Source organism: Prionailurus viverrinus, chromosome D1, assembly GCF_022837055.1.
Source record: "Prionailurus viverrinus isolate Anna chromosome D1, UM_Priviv_1.0, whole genome shotgun sequence".
NCBI classification, from domain to species: domain Eukaryota; kingdom Metazoa; phylum Chordata; class Mammalia; order Carnivora; family Felidae; genus Prionailurus; species Prionailurus viverrinus.
The window spans coordinates 48,834,459-48,853,044 of NC_062570.1; the positions used below are offsets into that span (position 1 = coordinate 48,834,459).

The following is an 18,586-nucleotide window of genomic DNA, read 5'->3' on the forward strand; positions in this document are numbered from 1 at the left end:
TTTATCATACTTCATTGTATCAGTTTCAGATGTACAGTATAATGATTCAACAATTTTATACATTTTTTAGTGCTCATCAACATAAACGTACTCTTAATCCCCTTTATCTATTTCACCTACCCCCTCACCCACCTCCCCTCTGGCATTCACCAGTTTATTCTCTGTATTTAAGAATCTTCTTTTGCCTCTCTTTTAATTTTTTTATTCATTTGTTTTATTTCTTAAATCCTATCTATGAGTGAAATCATATATTTGTCTTTCTCTGACTAATTTATTTCACTTAGTATTATACCCTTTAAGTCCATCTATGTCATTGCAAATGACAATATCTCAATTTTTTAATGGCTAAGTAATATTCCAGTGTGTGTGTGTGTGTGTGTGCACGTGTGTGTGTACACACTCCACATTTATCCATTCATCTATCAATGGATGCTTGGGTTGTTTTCATATATTGGTTATTGCAAATAATGCTGCAATAAAATAGGAGTAAATATACCTTTTAAGTTTTTTCACTTTATTTAGGTAAATACCCAGTAATAGAATTACTGGACCAAATGGTATTTTGATTTTTAATTCTCTAAGAACCTTCATACTGTTTTCTACCATTTTACATTCCTACCAACAGTGCATGAGGGTTCCTTTTTCCCATATTCTCATGCCAATACTTGTTCTATCTTGTGTTTTTGATTTTAGCCACTCTGACAGGTGTACAATGATACCTCATCATGGTTTTGATTCCTTTTCCCTGATGATTAGTGATGTTGAGCATCTTTTCATGTATCTGTTGGCCATCTGTATGTCTCCTTGGAAAAACATCTATTCAGGTCCTCTGACCATTTTTAATTATATTATTTTTTGTGTGTGTGTTGAGTTGTATAGATTTTCTATATATTTTGAATATTAACCCCTTATTAGATATATCATTTGCAAATATTTTCCTCCCATTTGCTAGGTTGCCTTCATTGCTTTGTTTTCTTTGCTGTGCAAAAGCTTTGATGTTTTGAACTACATGTGATTAAGTCTTTCTAGATCAGTAAACTTATGATTGATAGAAACAATTCTTTTCATTTGCTCATATTTCATTTTTGTAATATTTAAATAAATTACATATACATACATATATGAAATGTATATACATACATACATACATATATAAAATGAATACAATAAAAATAAACAGATTTGAGAATAATTACAACTGATTCTTGGTAAATGTACACGTCACATGGAAAGAATGAGAATATATGGGCCATGAACATCCCACTTGCTGTGGACACTGGTCAGCTGGTCACTGAGGGGATGGAGAGGATTGGTTAATCTATAAAAAGATGTTGATTAAGAGAGCTCAGTAGTAAAACTTGTGCTAACTGTTAAACTAGGAGAGGATCTGTGATGATCTGCTATAGTGCATGGTCCTTTTCTCTTATTGTAATTAAAATTTTGCATGAAAATGTGAAAGGTATCTTATATTTGAAAATGATACAAACTAGATGAAAAAGTGAAGTTCTGTAATGGGTAGCATATCAATATATATTTATTGAATTAAATTGATGATCTAATGTTAGCCTAACTATGAAACTAGATCAAAATTAATACCAATAAATTTGATAATAGTGGTTATTAATTAACTATATTGAGTTTCCAAAAACCCAATTTACAATTATGTGATAGAATTGATTTTGAATCATTTGACGTCAAAAATACATGAGAAGTTAGCTCGACCCTAAACTTAACAATACAATTAAGCAAACTTTAAAATTCTGTGTTATCTTGGGCTCTTCTGGCAGGAGTATGGAATGCAGATGGAGGAAAGTCATCATCTCATGGCATTCAACCCTGGTCTGAACACATCTGGAACTCTGAATTCATTTCTAGGTTCTAAAATTTAAGTAAAAATCAGAAGAAATATGGGGTGCCTGGCTGGCTCAGTCAGTGGAGTGTGTGACTCTTAATTTCAGGGTTGTGGATTCAAACCCCACTTTGGGTGTAGAGATTACTTAAAAATAAAATTAAAAAAAAAAAGAAAAAAATGTAAGAGTATAGACAGAAAGATAGCTAGGAGTCTTGAAAATATATCATAAAGAACCAGAAGTGTTAGGAATGTTTATTAGAAAGAGTAAAACATGCAAGAATATCTGTCATTTGGTGCCCACTCTGGACATAATGGGGGTTACACCCAGAGAAGGAAGAAATTTTCAATAGGTAGAGCTGTTACACTGCAGATTATATTTCCCAAAGATGTAACAGGTACATTAAGCTAAGCGTGTACAAAACCAAACTCAATTATATTTTCCTACCCAAACATGCACTTTTTGGTTCTGTTAACAGTGCCATCATCCTTTTAGTCAGTAACAGATCCCTTAGTATATTCTTTCTCACTACCACTTCACCCTTGTGACACCGAAGTCTGTTTACTTTTTAAGCCTTGTTTGGAAGTTCTAGAAGAAAGAACAGCTATTGTTGTACCCTGGGAAGAGCAAGCCCCTTCTATCTAGGGGATTTAACTTTAAAAGAAATACCCCCTCCCCCAGATCACTAGATCAGTTCTGGAGATCAAATTGCCCTCACTATAATTTCCTTTTATTTGTCCTGGATATTTTATCTCCAGATATCTTAAATGTATCTTCCTTTAAAATTCCTTCTGCCATTGCCCAAGTTTAGACATTTATTAATTTTATCTCTCATGACTATTTCCCATTGGTCTCTCTGACTGTAGATTCCCACCTCTTACTTCCACCATGCAGAGTATTTTTAGGTTTACTCTTCTGAATCACAGATATTATCATATTGATCCCCAACTTTAGAGAGCTCACCACTGCCATCAAGATAAAGTCCAGACCTCTTGGCATGGTCTTCATTGCCCCTCTTGACCCACCCCAAGTCATTACTCATCTCTGGCTATTCTGCTCTGGGCAAGCCAAACCACTCAAGGTTTCCAGAGCACAACACATACTCTCGGCCTTCCATGATTTTGATCATCCTCTTCTAGTTTCTCAGAAAATCTTCTTTCCCTTCTACACCATTTAAAATATGTATATATCCTTCCCAATCCACCCTAGATGGTTTTCCTATCAAATATACCTAGAGATTTATTGAAAAATGTTATCTATAGCAAAGGGCCCAAATGGTTATTTGATTTTACCATCTTCTTTATTATCAGGTATTTATTGAGTGCTATACTATTAAGGAATCAAAGAGGGATCTAAAGCACTTCCCAGTTAACATTTGTTAGATGTTGCCAGAAGATATAAATAATTATATAAGTGTCAATGAAGCAACAGGGGAGATATCCAGCTTCATGGGGGAAGGTAATGGTGTTTTGGTTATGTTGCATTTGAGGTACTTATTGAATACTCAAGAAGACATATTCTTCTTTTTAAGAATAGTGGCAACTTAATGCATGTATATGAAGAAAGGTAAAGTAGAAATATAAAAGAAAATAAATATTAAGAGAGATGAGATAAATGATAGATACAGGCATTCAAGAGATTGGTGAAGAGTTAAATATGACAAGGAAAGATGACAGTTCTTCAAAAATATGAGTGAAGAATGGAGCAGACTATTGAAAACACATCAAGAAGTATTTTAGTTGGATGGGACTTTACAAGCAAGGCACATTAAATAAGTTTACTGTTACCAGTTTGTTAATAGAAGACCCAACAGCCTTTTTGTGTTCTCCATAAAATGACATAGTTTTAATGTTACAACATTTTTGAAAGACTGGTTATCTTGTCCATTCCTGCTTTAGAGTTGGAGAAAATTAAAAAGCCATTAATCACCGCCATCTAGGCCCTCTGTGTTGTGTGTGTAATAATACAGTTTCAATTCAGATGCTCAGAAAAATTTAAAGTTAATGCAGCAACAAGAATGAATCTTTCAGCATCATTTCGATTTCATTTTCTTAAGCGACAGCCAAAGTCTTTTACTTGGAAAATCAGAGAGTTCCTGGAAAAGAGATTCTACTGTTCTCTGGCTGTTTTATTCAAATGACAGCATAATTTTTAGAAAGGCAATAAGACTGTTATCTCTCTCTAAATCCTAAAAAGTCTTGGTAATATTTACCTCCATAGTTGCCTCACTTGTCATGTCAACCAAGCTACTATGTACCAAGGGATGCCATATGTTTCCTGCCACATGACAGGACTTCTTCCCCAGCATGGGTGCTGACATGCTGCTGAACCTTCCTCATTCTCATCCTACTCAGCCACTATCACTCAAATGCTCACAAATGTCCGGGGCTCACTAATAAGGTGGTGTGGATAGGACAGAGAAGTCCCTGTATTAAATTATCTTCAAACGCCACTGACATGCATGTTGGACATTTATAGAGAAAACATTTGGTGTTATTTTATGCAAACAAAACTGTCAGTGATCTTCAGTGAGATTCGGCATTTCTTGACAAAATATGTTGGATCCTCTGTCTGAGCTATCCACAGAGCTTTGCTTTCATCTTTCTGTAAGGCAACATGATTTTTCTTAAAGAGTAAGCACTTTAGAGCCAGCAAACATGGGTTCTACTCTTGCTACCTACTAGCTGTGAGACCTTGGTCTTTAACTTCCTTCAAAAATTAGCATAATGGCTAGTCTCAATGTTGTTATAAAGTTTGAAAGAGGGAATGGGGTCTTACAGATAGATGGAACCCAACCCATGGTTTTCATCATTTGAAAAGGCATTTATGAAGCACATTCTGTGAGTCAGCCCTGAGATGAGAATGTACAAATGGATAATTCCCACTCCTTGCTCTGAAAACATACATGACTTAGCAGAAAGAAAAAAAAAGACATGAAAATAAACGGTGGTGATTCTCAGTCCTGGGGGCTATTTTGGCTGTGTGATAAAAATGGAATGGTGCATAGAGCAGTGTGTCAACTGTGTTGGGGAGGTGAGGGAGGCATATCATAGAATGCTTTTCTGAATAGATGTTTCAAAGTATCTAGAAAAATGATAGGAAAATGATGGCCATAAGACAAAGACATTCTGAACACTTAGCTCTCCAGTGTTAAAAAGCTTTAAATTTTAGCTGTTCTTTCCTGCTATGATTCTTCCTATGTTAGTTCTCTGTCTGGAATTCCATCTGGCTGGCCACTGCCTGAGGCGCTGAAAGGGCTAGGCAGTGGTCACTGGGAATTTGTTAGTCATGGTAAAATTAGCCACACACTGTCTTTGTAGTTAACAGTATGAAATGCACAGAACCTGCTTGGTCCCAAGGGGAAGATATTCGGGGGCGGGGGAGTAAAAATATCAGTTGGGCCGCCTGGGTGGCTCAGTGGGTTAAGCATCTTACTCTTGATTTTGGCTCAGATCATGATCTCACAGTTTGTGGGAGTGAGCCCTATGTTAGGCTCTGCACTGACAATGTGGAACCTGCTTGGCATTCTCTCCTTCTCTCTCTCTCTCTCTCTCTCTCTCTCTCTCTCTCTCTCTCTCTGCCTTCCCCTCCCCCACTCATGTGCACACTCTTTCTCTCTCTCTCAAAATAAACATTTTTTTATAAAAATACCAGTTATTATCACTATCATGTAGCTCCTAATATGCTTTGCAAGTATTCCCCATTCAAGTCCTGCTTACATATTTCCATCAGGGAATAACAAAAATTCCCTTGTGTCTGTAGGTCTTGACTAACAGATAATTCACTGTATTTGTCTTAGTAAAGTAAAAGGATAATTACATGTTGTAAAAGGCTCTGTTCGAAATTCACAAACTGAGAAACTGGCTGACTTTGCATGTGTAATGTAAAAGGAGTCAAATTCTGTGAGTACTTCAAGGTGTCTTCCACATGTAATTTAAGTGTCACTAAAACTTTAAAAGAGACATTACTGGAATAATTTAAAGGAGAATAATAAAGTAATTAGTTTAAAGTAGTGATAAGTAAAGTGAGATTACTGAATATTTCTTTGTTTTAATTATATGGGCTAGGCTAATGGTGAGGAAGCTATCAAGAATTCTAGTTACTCATTAATCTTGGTTAGCAAGCATCATTGATCTTTACGCAAGAATGACTGTTGGCACTTCCTAAACCAGTGGAATATATACAGTAAAGGAAGGGATTAAACAGTTTAAACAAAGAAATACCATTAGCAATTAAGCATATAGAAAAAATGGTCGTTTTCACTAATGAACACAGAAGTACTCATAAATCGGAAGTATCATTTTATACTTAACAGTTTTTTTAATTATAATATCAGTGCCTCTAAGATTGTGGTGAAAGTAATGTTTATATATTTTATACTTTTTATTTGAAAATATATTAAATATAATAGGTAGAGAAGAGGTAATAAAATGGTACAAAACTTTTGAAAAGTAATTAATAACATAAATCAAGAACCTAGTAAATGTTGGGATGCCTGGGTGGCTCAGTCAGTTAAGCATCAGACTCTTCATTTCGGCTCAGGTCACGATCTCACAGTTTTGGGAGTTCGAGCCCCACATCTGGCTCTGCGCTCACAGCACAGAAAACTCTCTCTCTGCCCCTCCCTCGCTCTCATTATCTCTGTCTCTCTCAAAATAACTAAATAGGCTTTAACAACACCAACAAAAAGAACCTAGTAAATGTTTGCATTTGGGGAATATAGTCAAAGGAAATTGTCAAATAAGAAAAAGTAATTGGTATCAATATGTCCCTGCAGCATTGTTAATGATATTAAAACAGTAGAAAAAACCCAAATACCTAACCATAAAAGGATAGTTAAATAAATTATTATATATAATTATATAATTATAAATTATTATATAATATGCATTATATTATAATAGTAAATTATTATTATATGTTGAGAGGAAGTAACATTATATAACACCAAAATAATAATTATGGAATCCCTATAAAAATGCTTAAATTATAATGTGAGGAACAAATTCAGGATGTAATCTTATATATGGTCCATGTATATATAAAATTACATCAAGCACATGTGGACATATAGAAAGTCAATAGGATAGTGTGGAAAGTACACACACTTGGCAACAAGACAGGCTTTAGTTTGAATTCTGGCTGTTGATTTCTGATAAGTCATTAAAGTTCTGTGTATCTTTTTTAATATATAAAATGTGGATACTCATACATACCTATAGGACAGCTGCAGTATTTAAATTAAATAATTCTGTAACATATGATACAAGGTAATGGAATTATATGTGAGTTTTTAAAGCTTTTCCTTATTTTGATTTTCATTAATTTTATAGTATTTTTACAATAGAAAATGTATTTTAATTTGATATTTGTCACCAAACTTATATTCACAAATATACACTTTGGGGCAGTGACTAGATAGCTAAAAGAAGTGATCTAAGTAATTCTTATTTAGTACTAAATATGTTAAAGTAGACACACTGCTAAATCATATTAGTTAATCTATTTAACAAACACTTACGTAGTTTTACCATGTAACAGACACTGTTCTAAATATTGTATTCCCTGAATCCTTGTAACAATCCCTGGAGGAAAGTACTATTACTATCCCAATCTCACAGGTAAGAAACTGATACACAGATACCGGTAGATAATGAGCAAGGTCACATTGGTCCATATGGTGGAGCTGGGATTTGAACTCAGGAAGTCTGGCTACATGGTCCAGCTCCTGAATGCTCTGCTGCTTTTCAACTGGTCAATCAAAACATGTTCAGTGAACATATATAGTGCTTGACACTGTGAAGGATGCCAGCAAACTTAGGACACAATCCTTAACTTAAAAAAAACATTCTCTAGCTTTTAGCTACTGTCCCAAATTTTGCTCCCTCAACCTCACATAACTGTCATCCATGTCACAACTAAAAACTATTCACAGAGAGATACCGCTTCTCGTCCTTAATGACCGAAGTTCTGGATGAAAATCTGTAGGCTACCGCTTGGCTCTCTGACAATGTTGGTGTTTTCAGAAGTATATGCTGAGAAATGGTGGAGCTGTCTATGTAAAGGTGTCTAACTGTTCTACAAACAGTGGACTCGGGTTCTCTTCATTCATATATTTGTGTATATACACCTTCATACCCTATATGTATATGTAACTAACATTACAACTAAGATATTAAATCAATACTGCAAACTAACATTACACACTGAAACACATTTTATAATACATTTTAACACATAGGAAATCCACAAAGCATTGCTTCTTGCTGTTGTCATTGTGCATATCTTAGACGAACCTCTCTCTAATCGAAGAGTATTCTGAGATTGCAAAGCACATTCTTACAAACTTGAAAAATTGTCACTAATTGGGAGATGAGACAACATGATGGTTAAGAATAATGGCTTTAAAATCAGTGTAGATGCCATCTCAAGCACAGGTATTTACCACATGACTTGGACAAGTTTCTAAACCTCTCTTTAGCTTAGTTTCTTCATCTGTTAATGGAGACAGTGCATACCTCATAGGATTGAGAGAAGTAAAAGATATAAACATACAAACTTAGAAAAATGACTCAGGCGATATATGTGTCTAATGAAGAATAAACATTATAATTCTTACTGCAACTGCTTATCCATAAGATAGGTCTTATTACCACATGACCAAAACAAGATGTGGAATTACATTAAATTCTAAGGTTGGTATACAACCATAAGTCTCATTTTTCAAGTTTTTGTGTTCATCCAGCAGCTGAATTGTTATTAATTTTACAGGTGTTACAAGTGTGAACTAAAATGAAAACTTATACTAATTAAATACTTCTGATGTTCAAATCCACTGTTTTAAACTTTGTTATAAAAAATGTTCTGCATTAAAAAAGTAAGACACTACATTATGATGAAGTTTATATTTCTATGCTCTTTGTTGTCTCATTCCAAAGGGAAAAAATTACCTCTTCTAAATATTTTGTTTCCATTAATGTCTGTCATTTGAAGTTTACTTCAAATGAATAATACATGTTGAAATCAAGTTTTAAAAAAATATTAACCCCTTATCTGGTAGAGTACTAAATTTTGTGGATGAGTCTACTTATCACCAAAGAATAGCCATTCAATCTCTACTGTATTTCTTTCAAGATGGGCCCTTTACTTGACAATAAGACTGATGAGAATGTGCAAAGACATTTTAAATAAATGATCTGTGTTTGTTTTTCTTTCTTTGTTGCAGTCATTCTCAGCACAGCACGGCAACCCGCCAGCCTTCCGTAACTCTCCAACGGGCCATCTCCCTGGAAGGGTAAGATAATAATATGGAGCCTTCTCTTAAACTAAACCGTGCAGTCTCATCACTTGAACGTAAAGAAATTTTCTTTATTTCTTCCTTTCTTTCTTCCTTCTTTCCTTCCTCCTTCCCTACCTACCTTCCTTCTTTCCTTAGCAAATATTTATAAAACTTATGTTATATGCCAAGTACTGTGCTAGGTACAATGTTTAACAAGACACATAAGATCTCTTCTTTCCCTTCAGAACTCTTATTGTCTGGTGGGAGGGGCAGAAATACAGACACAAATTTGTATCCTGTGTAACCATCACAAAGAGAGGCATATAAGAGATTAAGGGATGATCCAGGTTGGAAACATGGATGAAAATGGGCATCAAAGGAGGCGGAAGCAGTTCAGGATGGTTTCAGAGATTATATAACTCTCAAGCTGAGAACTGAAGCATCTGTGGATATTTGCCTGACAGACACTGGAAGTAAGGGTACTCTGAGCAGAAGAAAGGGCATGTGCAAAAACATGAATACATGAGCAACCACGAGGTGTCATAAGGCCATTAAGTGATCAAGTGATGCAGCCTACGGTGTGTGAGACAGTGGAGCAGGAGATAAGAATGGAGATGTTGGCTGAGCAGGCTTACCTGTAGAGGACTTAGTGTTTTGTATTTCTGAATTCTCCAATCAGGTAAAAGCTGGAGAGGATGGAGGGAAGGCGCTAATATTTCCCTCTACTTGCTTGATAATTACAACAGTTTTAATTGAGAACATTTCATTGGTTAACTTATAAAAATTAAATCATTTTACTTTTCCAATCTCTGTTACCAAATTTGCTTCAAACCTATTTCTCGTTGACAGGTAGGCTTCCTTAATGACATTTCAATTCAAGCCTTTCTGTTTTAAAAGTTTGTTTTGTTCAGACCTATGTCCCTCCTTCTAACTTAATTAGGGCTTGAGTTCCACCAGAATGTGGAGTTGACAGAGGTGTTTCTTCTCCTTCTCACATCACCCTGTAGATTGTCATTTCTCTTAGATTTCTCCTCTGGTAGTATTGGGGCAAAAAAGGAAACTGGAAATGGAATTTCCTTATCATTCCACTGTGTCCAGTCCCTTTTTCTTGGTTATCTCTGGTGATGTAGCCTGGATGGGTGGATAACCAACCATGCACAGATGCTGGGAGACTCCCACAGCTCCCCCAGCCATGTGGTCCCTTGGATGACTCAGCTGTCTCTTCCACAGAACTCCTAGCAATGGCACACTGTGACTTACCATGCATGCACCACTGCCTGAGCCCTAGCAGTCCCTCCCATTCCTTCCAGAGTGCCCCTTTCTCATCTGTCCTCAGCAGCTTCAAACATGAGGCTTGCAGGCATGAGTGGCAGGTATCTTTCCTCCTCCTCAGGTTGAGCTTACCAGGGACAGTCCTTGCCTCTTCTCTCCCTGGCTGACCTTCTTGTCTTCACTGCCCAGGGTTCTTTTCCAACCTGGGTAGCAACAGGGCAATGCAGCAAATTCCATGGGTAAGTGGATATCCACCTAGGAAAGAGACATTGCTCTTTACTTCCTGGAAGAGTATAAATACTATAAATACTTTTCAGAGTGCCATTTCTTGCCCTCAGCCCAGGATGTCCCTAAACCCATAGGGAGGTGAGCAAAAGGAATGTAGCCTCTCCATAGTCACTGCACTCCCTGAAAAGGACACCTCCTTCCCCTGGTAGCCTGCCTTTTCTGTTTGTGATGGTAAAGAATGTCAAAGCACTTTTGTTCCTGTAGTAAACAAACAAAAACAGAGAGATAGGGGTGGTTGCTAAATATGAATTTAGTTTTGGAGATTTTAAGTAACTTTCTTCTCAACAGGGCAGTGTCTTAATTGTAACATTTGTTCTAGTTCACGAAACAAAAAACAAAAAAACAAAAAAACAAAGGCAAAGTAAGTACTCAATCAATACTTCACCACATTTGGTTCTGTAGTAATATTGAAGGTGGTCTAGATTCTGGATCATAGCCAGAATCACTGAGTTTAAATCTGGGCTCAGGAACTTATGAGCTGGGTGATAGCAAATGGCTTGTTTTTTTGTTTTGTTTTGTTTTTTGTTTGTCTGTTTGTTTGTTTGATTTTATATGTTCAATTTCCTCATCTGTAAAATGTATTTCCTTACAGAGTTTTTCTCAATAATTAAAATTATATTTATTGTTTTTTATATTATTACTGGAATTATATGTGTATTTGCTATAATATAGTATAATGTTCATTGCTGTTGTTATCGTTATTCATAACATATACTTAATTTATCAGGCAGGAGAGTTTCACATTTATATTAAATAAAGATTCGTTAAAACAGTCAGGGACTGGTGTCATCACTACTTTAGAGAGACTTATTCCTATATACACAGGTAATGCTCATTTGTGGAAGCAATCCAAATCATTGAGTTTGCTTCATTGTTGAGTTAATATTTATATACAAAAGTATTTTAATTGCCAAGATTATACTTAAATGCTTGTTAAACACATTAAAGAATAGTGTAAGCCTTTTCTACATATTGGCTTATCCTCAGCTCCAAAAGACAGAATATAGGACCTGCATTAAAAATTCTCTTACATTTCTGGTATATATATCTGAGAAAGTTTAGGACAGAGAGACTACATAAACACATGAGAGGAAATAGTCTCCCCCAGCCTGTTTAACAGTCTCCAGTTGGACTTGAGAATGTTCATCAGTCAGCACTTGTGACTGAACTCTCCATACCACCCCCATCGATTTCCCCTTTCTGGAAAGAGCCATAGTTTAGAAAAACTATTCCACAAAACTCACTGATCACCTTCTCCAAAGGACTGTGATCAGTTTTGAATTCTGCATGTTAAATCAGACATGGAGAGCTAGCATGGAAAGTACATCCAGAGTTAACAAAGGGATGGGACAGCATTTTATCAAGGAAACATGGACAGGGTCAAGATTCTATGATTGGAAGAAGGGAGCTTATCATTAATGAGATTACATTCAAAATGTGCAACTTGTTGGGAATAAAAATAGTACATATTCATGGATAGTCCTTTAAGGGAAGAGAAAAGAAACTATTTATCAAGTGCTTATTAGGTACCTGGTATGTTCTCATTCTCTCTCTCTCTCTCTCTCTCTCTCTCTCTCTCTCTCCCTCTCCTCATCCATTCATCTATCTTCTCTAATTTTATTTCCAAAATAGTCTTATGAAATAGGCATCCTTTTTGTAAATCTTGATTCTCAGGAGGTTAAGTACTTTTCTCAAGGACACCTACATAGAAAGTAGCACAGTTTGGATTTGAAATCAAATTGGAGTCTGCTGTACAACAGTGCAGCATAAAAAGTCTTTATTGAGGCGGAGAGCTCTGGTCACACTATTCATAAAGCACTTTCAGGATAAGTGAGACATAGTGAAGAACTTCCTAGGGCTTTCATTTAAAAAATGATAAAGAACCAGAACTGACTCTAAATCTGGAAACCATTAAACAGAGCTAATAACCCACCATTTGGGGTGGATCTGGAAGCCCATGTACATGCTACATGGCAGAGGTGTTGTTTGTGGTACAGGTGAGAGTGGGGAGCTGAGCTTCCCACTGGTCTCAACTTCACCTTCCTTGTTCCTTATGAAGACCTCCCTTGGAAGGGTGCAATATGGCTGTCATGCCACATATTGGTCATTAACACAGAGAGGATTCCCTCCAGCTGTTCTAAATAATGGCATTTTCTTCTAAAGCTATTTCCAAATCTCTTCTTTCTTCTTACTCACAAAAGCTTATTAGCAGTTTGCCAATAAATATTGTTTTAGCCTTTTGCACTGTTTTCCACTTGAGTGAAATTACCTCTGTGATAACCACAACCACTAATGCTAATTCTCTGCTAATATGAGACCAAAGATGTGAAGGCCTTACCCTGACGTCATAAATGGAAGAGTGAGTCCTTTTATAAAAAACACAACTTGTAATCTCAGCTATACTCCATTGTTTTAGCTGGTATAAAGCATTTTTCTTCATATCTAGTGAATCATGCAGTATGAAAAATACTGTTTTCCCTGCAATCATGGAAGGAAATAGAGTCTGGAATCAAAAAATTGGTTTCAAATCCTGCCCTCTTTGCCATCTGTTGTTGTCATTCTCAAAACAGGACCCTTACCCTCTCTAAGCATGAGTTTTCTCCACAACCAAGAGGAGAATAGCACAGGACTCACCAACTTTCTACAAAAGTAGCAGGTACATATTAGGCCCTCAATAAGTACTAGTTGAATATATACTTATTCCAAGTGTTCTGAAAAAACAAAACTTTTATTTTTATACCCACGATTAGCTTGAAGACCCACGTTGAACACCTGCTATTAAATATATATGTATGTATATGTATATACTGTATATGTGTGTATATATATGTATATATATGTATTTGTGTAAAGCATTTCTGGATATAAAATATTTGAGGCAGAAATAATTTTGTGCTGCAGGAATATTTAGAAGGGGATACCTCAGTAATTCTCCACAAAGCCCAGAACACTAAAATTCATGCTCTAAGTGCCCAGCTGGCCAACAAATAGAGAGATAATGTGACATACAATCATTGTCACTGAGCCCATAGTGGGAAAGTAATTTTTCACTTTGCATAGGCCAATGGGTCTTTAACAGGATTCTCATTAAGGTGTTATACTGCTGAGTGCAGGCAATCAACTGAAATTGGAAATTTCCTTGCTTCAAAATTCTCTTTCCTAATGCTTTTGTGAAAAGCAACTACTTAGGATAATTTTTAAGTGAATGTACTTTAAAAGTCCATATGTTTATATATTTTTCACCTAAGTTGCTATTTACTTGACATAAAATAATTGGAGATATTTCAGATTTCCACTTAATTTGATCCATGAAGACAACTAAACTGTCTAATTGAGCCTCTACCTAGAGTTACTGCTGTTTTTTAAATCGATATCTGAATCATCTTTAACTATGCCAGACATGTGGAGGCAGAATAACATCCCCATTAACAGTGTGAGCTCCTTGCTTCAGGTTCAAGTTGACAGATACAGCCCACACCTGAATCTCTTCTTCCTCCTGAGACCCCATTAAAAGGACACTTAAAAGAATAAAGAAGACACAATCCCATAATGGTAAAGGAAGTGGGAGAGGTATCAGAGGCCAAAAGATTTCCTCACACTTCTGGATGACAGCAGATGGTGGGGTATAGATGGATGAAATAGAGCAAAGCAGCCCAGACTTAGATCACCCAGGGAGTCAGGGCCATTGTGTTCTATGTAAATGCCATCTTCTAAAGTTGTTTCCAGGGATGCCACCCACAAAAAGGCCCACCACAGTGCAGCAGCATTAGATGCCTACAGCTCAGGAGGCGGCAGAACTGCCTAGCAAGCCCAGGAAATTCAGAGACTTCAGAACAGTGACAACAGATGGGCTGAGAGCAGAGTCTGAGAATAGGACTGAGGATACCCCTACTCAGCACACACACTCCTGATACAGAACAGCTTCAAGGCAGTGACTTACCACCTGTCAGAAAATGAAGGCTCTTCTCTAAAGAAATAGAATTTCTTCTGAGGAACCTAGCTAAGCTAGTTTGCATGTAACCACACAGCAGAGCCCTTCATGGTATGCCAATTACAGGGACAGCTTTCAGGTTTGCTTGCCTAACCTGAAGTCTTTCAGTGGAAAAGGCTTGCCCTTATCTGCAGCAGCCCCTACAGCCTTTCTACTACTTCATTCTTAAATATGAACATCCAGCCATGAGTTACTGAACAGTTTAACAAAACCCATAAAATGACAAAAAAAAACCCCAACAATAAAATACACATACATAGAGAAAAACTATCCTCAAAGAAACATGTCATTCTGGTAACAAAATAGAATTTAAAGAAATACTCTCCTTATAAGCATATTGTTAACAATATGGAGATAACCACTGGAATTAAAAGTGAAATGGTTACAAGTGATTACCTCTGGGAAACCATGTAGGATTCTCAGGAAAGGGGACACAAGTTAAATTTTGAGGAACGTATTTGGAACAAGGTGGAAATTAAAAAAGGGAAATCATGTGCAAAAAACTAAAGTACTTGGCTAACACAGCCCAAACTAGGAAGTATCTGTAGCTATCATGTAGCTTTCTCTCATCCACCAGAGGACATACACTTTGTTTTATCTTACTTTAGAAGATCATTCCAGCAACATCATAGAGGTACTTTTCCACTAACTGGCATTTTCACCTCAATGAAATAGCTGCTCTGTGAGGTGTTGACCACCCTTTACAAGTAGCACTCAACAAGAAACCAGATGACCCTCTTCATGAATATTATAGAAGGAATTGTTTACAGAGTGGATGGTTTGCCTAATAGACCCTCACTAAAAATCTCTCCAAATAGAGAGGTCTGTGAGTATCCAAAGGATAACCAAGAAGCAGTCTTGTCTGTATACAAATACATCTAGGAGAAAAACCATCCTCTCAGGTTAACTGTTCGGTGTTAATAGCATCATCATTCTTTCTTAGAGGGATTGGCTGGTCTTGATAAGAACAGCCATGAACCTATGTTTGACACAAGAGACCCCCTCGCCACACTCTAAGACCACTCTGGATTCTTGAGACCATGGCACCTTGGCACCACTGCAGCCAGAGAGCCTCTGGCATTCCCATGTTGGGTCTGAACAGGTGTGCTTCCAAGGAACACTCTGGGAACACAAGCTTGGCTGGAATCATTGGTTCTCTTGTCCTGTACCCATTTCCTTTTGCCTTTATGGGAGCTTTTTTGCAGCTAACATGCTTCAGATTTTTCAGGATGATGCTGACTTAAAATAGTCTTGGTCTAAGTGCCCCGATATGTGGTTCCAAAACACATGGTCACTGTAGAAAGTGTAAGCATCATTGACCTGAGAACCAGGAGATCTGGGTTCTAGGTTCAGTTCTGCCACATCTTACTATGTGATTTTGAGCAGATCTTAGATACTTTCCAACTCTAACATTATAGAGTTTAATGATTTTTGAAGATAGAAAAGTTTGGCTTCTGAATTTGTAAGAATATTTCCAAACATGAGGCCTAAAGGACCACTGGGCTTTAGATAGCTGGCCCTCAGGGGCAGTGGCTTGAGTCATCTCTGCCCACACACACTCACATATCCAGCCATCCTTCAGGATTCATAATCAATATGAATGGTCAATTTCTTCCTTACACAGAAGTCTGTCCAAAACATTTCCGTGCCCTGATCCTCAAAAGCAATACTAGGCAGTGTTTCCCAGAGTAACTGAGAGGAGCCTGGTATGCTGAGAAGTACACTGAACTACTTTCAGACTTGAAGGGGAAGCTTTATTCAGGTTATTAGTTGCTGGGATCCCTGGTCAAAAATATAAACCTTTGTTAACCACAGAAATGTAATTGACCTCACCAAAACAGGGGGCCAAGTTGGGTTAAGTGGAGAGAATTTTTGTGTATGTTTAGAATGCATTGAGAGAGCGTATATAGTTCTTGCCCTCTTCTTTATTTTGTTCTCCTGATAGCTGAAGAGTTTACTTAGAGAGAATATAGGAAAATTAAAAATACAGCAACTAGGGGCACCTGGGTGGCTCAGTCAGTTAAGTGTATGACTCTTGCTTTCAGCTCAGATCCTGATCTCATGGTTTTGTGAGTTTGAGGCCCATGTTGGGCTCCGTGCTGGCAGTGAGGGGCCTGCTTGGGATTCTCCTTCTCTCTTTCTCTGTCCCTTCCCCACTTGTGCTGTCTCTGTCTCAAAATAAATAAACTTAAAAAAAATTTTTTTAATATAGCAACTAGGTGATATTTAGAAATGCTTGGAAGAAATCAAAATTGCTTCTGACTCCTCCAAAAATATTTTTGCTTGTGATTTATAGTGCAGTAAAGACAGACTAGCCTCTTGGGTCAGAGTGCCAGCCTCACTTCTGTTGCTAGGTCACCTGCTGGGGGATCCTAGCTGTGGGGAAGAAAGAAGGGAGTTTACAGACCCCTCCTTTCATCTCAAGAGGGAAAAGGGACCTTCATATCTTAAACCTCAGAGGACCCATTAGAAATTAATCAGAACAGTGGATAATTCCAGAGTGTATGTTTCCTGTAGTTCACACCATATGTTTGCTTTTCATTTCTCCTCATGTCCCTGCAGTTTCCTCCTCTGCTCCCAGTAGAGCTGTCAGCTGATTCTCCTTAGCCCCATTTCTACTAGCCTACTGCTCCTTTTTTCCATTTTCTTACTTGATAAGACATTCCTTTCCCAGGCCTTGTAATCTTTCTTCCTTACACGTGTGGAACTGAAAGTATAAAAGTGTCATCACAACAAACTCTAAGGATTGCCAAAAATTTATCAGTGTTGACAAAATGCTGAGGCTGCAGAGAACTAGGGCATGTATGTGGGCTGCCAATTCATGGGATGCTAACTCTCTCCCAGGGCCTGGGTTTCTGATGCCATCTGCTGTTGAAATAAAAACTGTGGGAAAAAATAAAAACAGAAAAATGCCCACTTCCCTGGATATGACAGATAAAATTTCTCAAATTTGGAATGTCAAGTAAAATATCAACATAGATTTTGGGAGGTGACCTTGAGGATCCAGATTTATATATTTTTTCAGCTAAAGACTTATTAGCATTACTATTCCATCAGAGAAAGGCTCCCTTAAAGCAATGAAATAAGAAAGACATAAAGAGTATACAGTACTCCAACACAAATGCAGGCCATTTGGAGACACAGACTGCAGAGCCCAAAGAGGATATCTTCTGTATTCAAATGCTAAATATATAACATTAAATATTACCTATTTAATAGTAGGTGATATGTTTTAGGAGCCTTATGTGGATCTCATCTAGTTCTGATAACAGTTATTGTTTATGGGCACATTATCCCACTTTATGATTGGACACAATGGGGCTTTGAGGAGTTAAGGGTGCCGCCCAAGGTCACAGAGCTAGTAGGTGGCAGAATTGAGATTTAAACCCACATTTTAAAATCACCACCTTTCCCTGCCCTCTCAGAATTATAGGTGTTTTATTATTACAAATTGGCCAATTTGGAGGCCTAAGTAAGTTGTTGAAATACAGTGTGGAATTCAATATGATACCTGGGGTTTGGGAGGTTTTTGTCATGATAGGCATTGTCAAAAATCCAGTTTTCATATAAGAACATAAACAAAAATAGCACAAGCACCTAATGGTGACTTCACTTATCTTGAAATGTGCTGAATTAGAAGTGGAGGAATGATATTTCTATACTCTTGGCATCTGTTTTACCCAGCAGGACTAGGAAAAAAGCCGGGGTGACAGGTCAGGAGTCTGGTTATCAAGGGCTGCTGGGCTATCCTCTGTGGTGCCCTTGCACATGGAAGATATTCATAGCCAAGCAGCTGGAATTTATTTTAGAGGGATGCCACAGAATCCACTAGGGAATTTGGTTTGGGTGTCTGTTTTTTAGTAAATCTTCTTTTCTGTGCATAGTTCAATGCCAATGTGATTATTT

At 37.1% G+C, this 18,586-nt stretch overlaps 1 protein-coding gene across 10 annotated transcripts in view; it reads left to right on the top strand.

Moving 5' to 3' along the window:
• The window catches only part of DLG2 (discs large MAGUK scaffold protein 2), a 2,044,734-nt gene that overhangs the window by 1,640,948 nt on the left and 385,200 nt on the right, over window positions 1-18,586 (top strand). For all 10 annotated transcript variants that reach the window (XM_047877315.1, XM_047877320.1, XM_047877323.1 and 7 more), the window contains one exon: window positions 9,076-9,144. In XM_047877315.1, coding sequence (XP_047733271.1) covers window positions 9,076-9,144 — 69 coding nt within the window. The remainder of the gene's footprint in view (window positions 1-9,075; window positions 9,145-18,586) is intronic.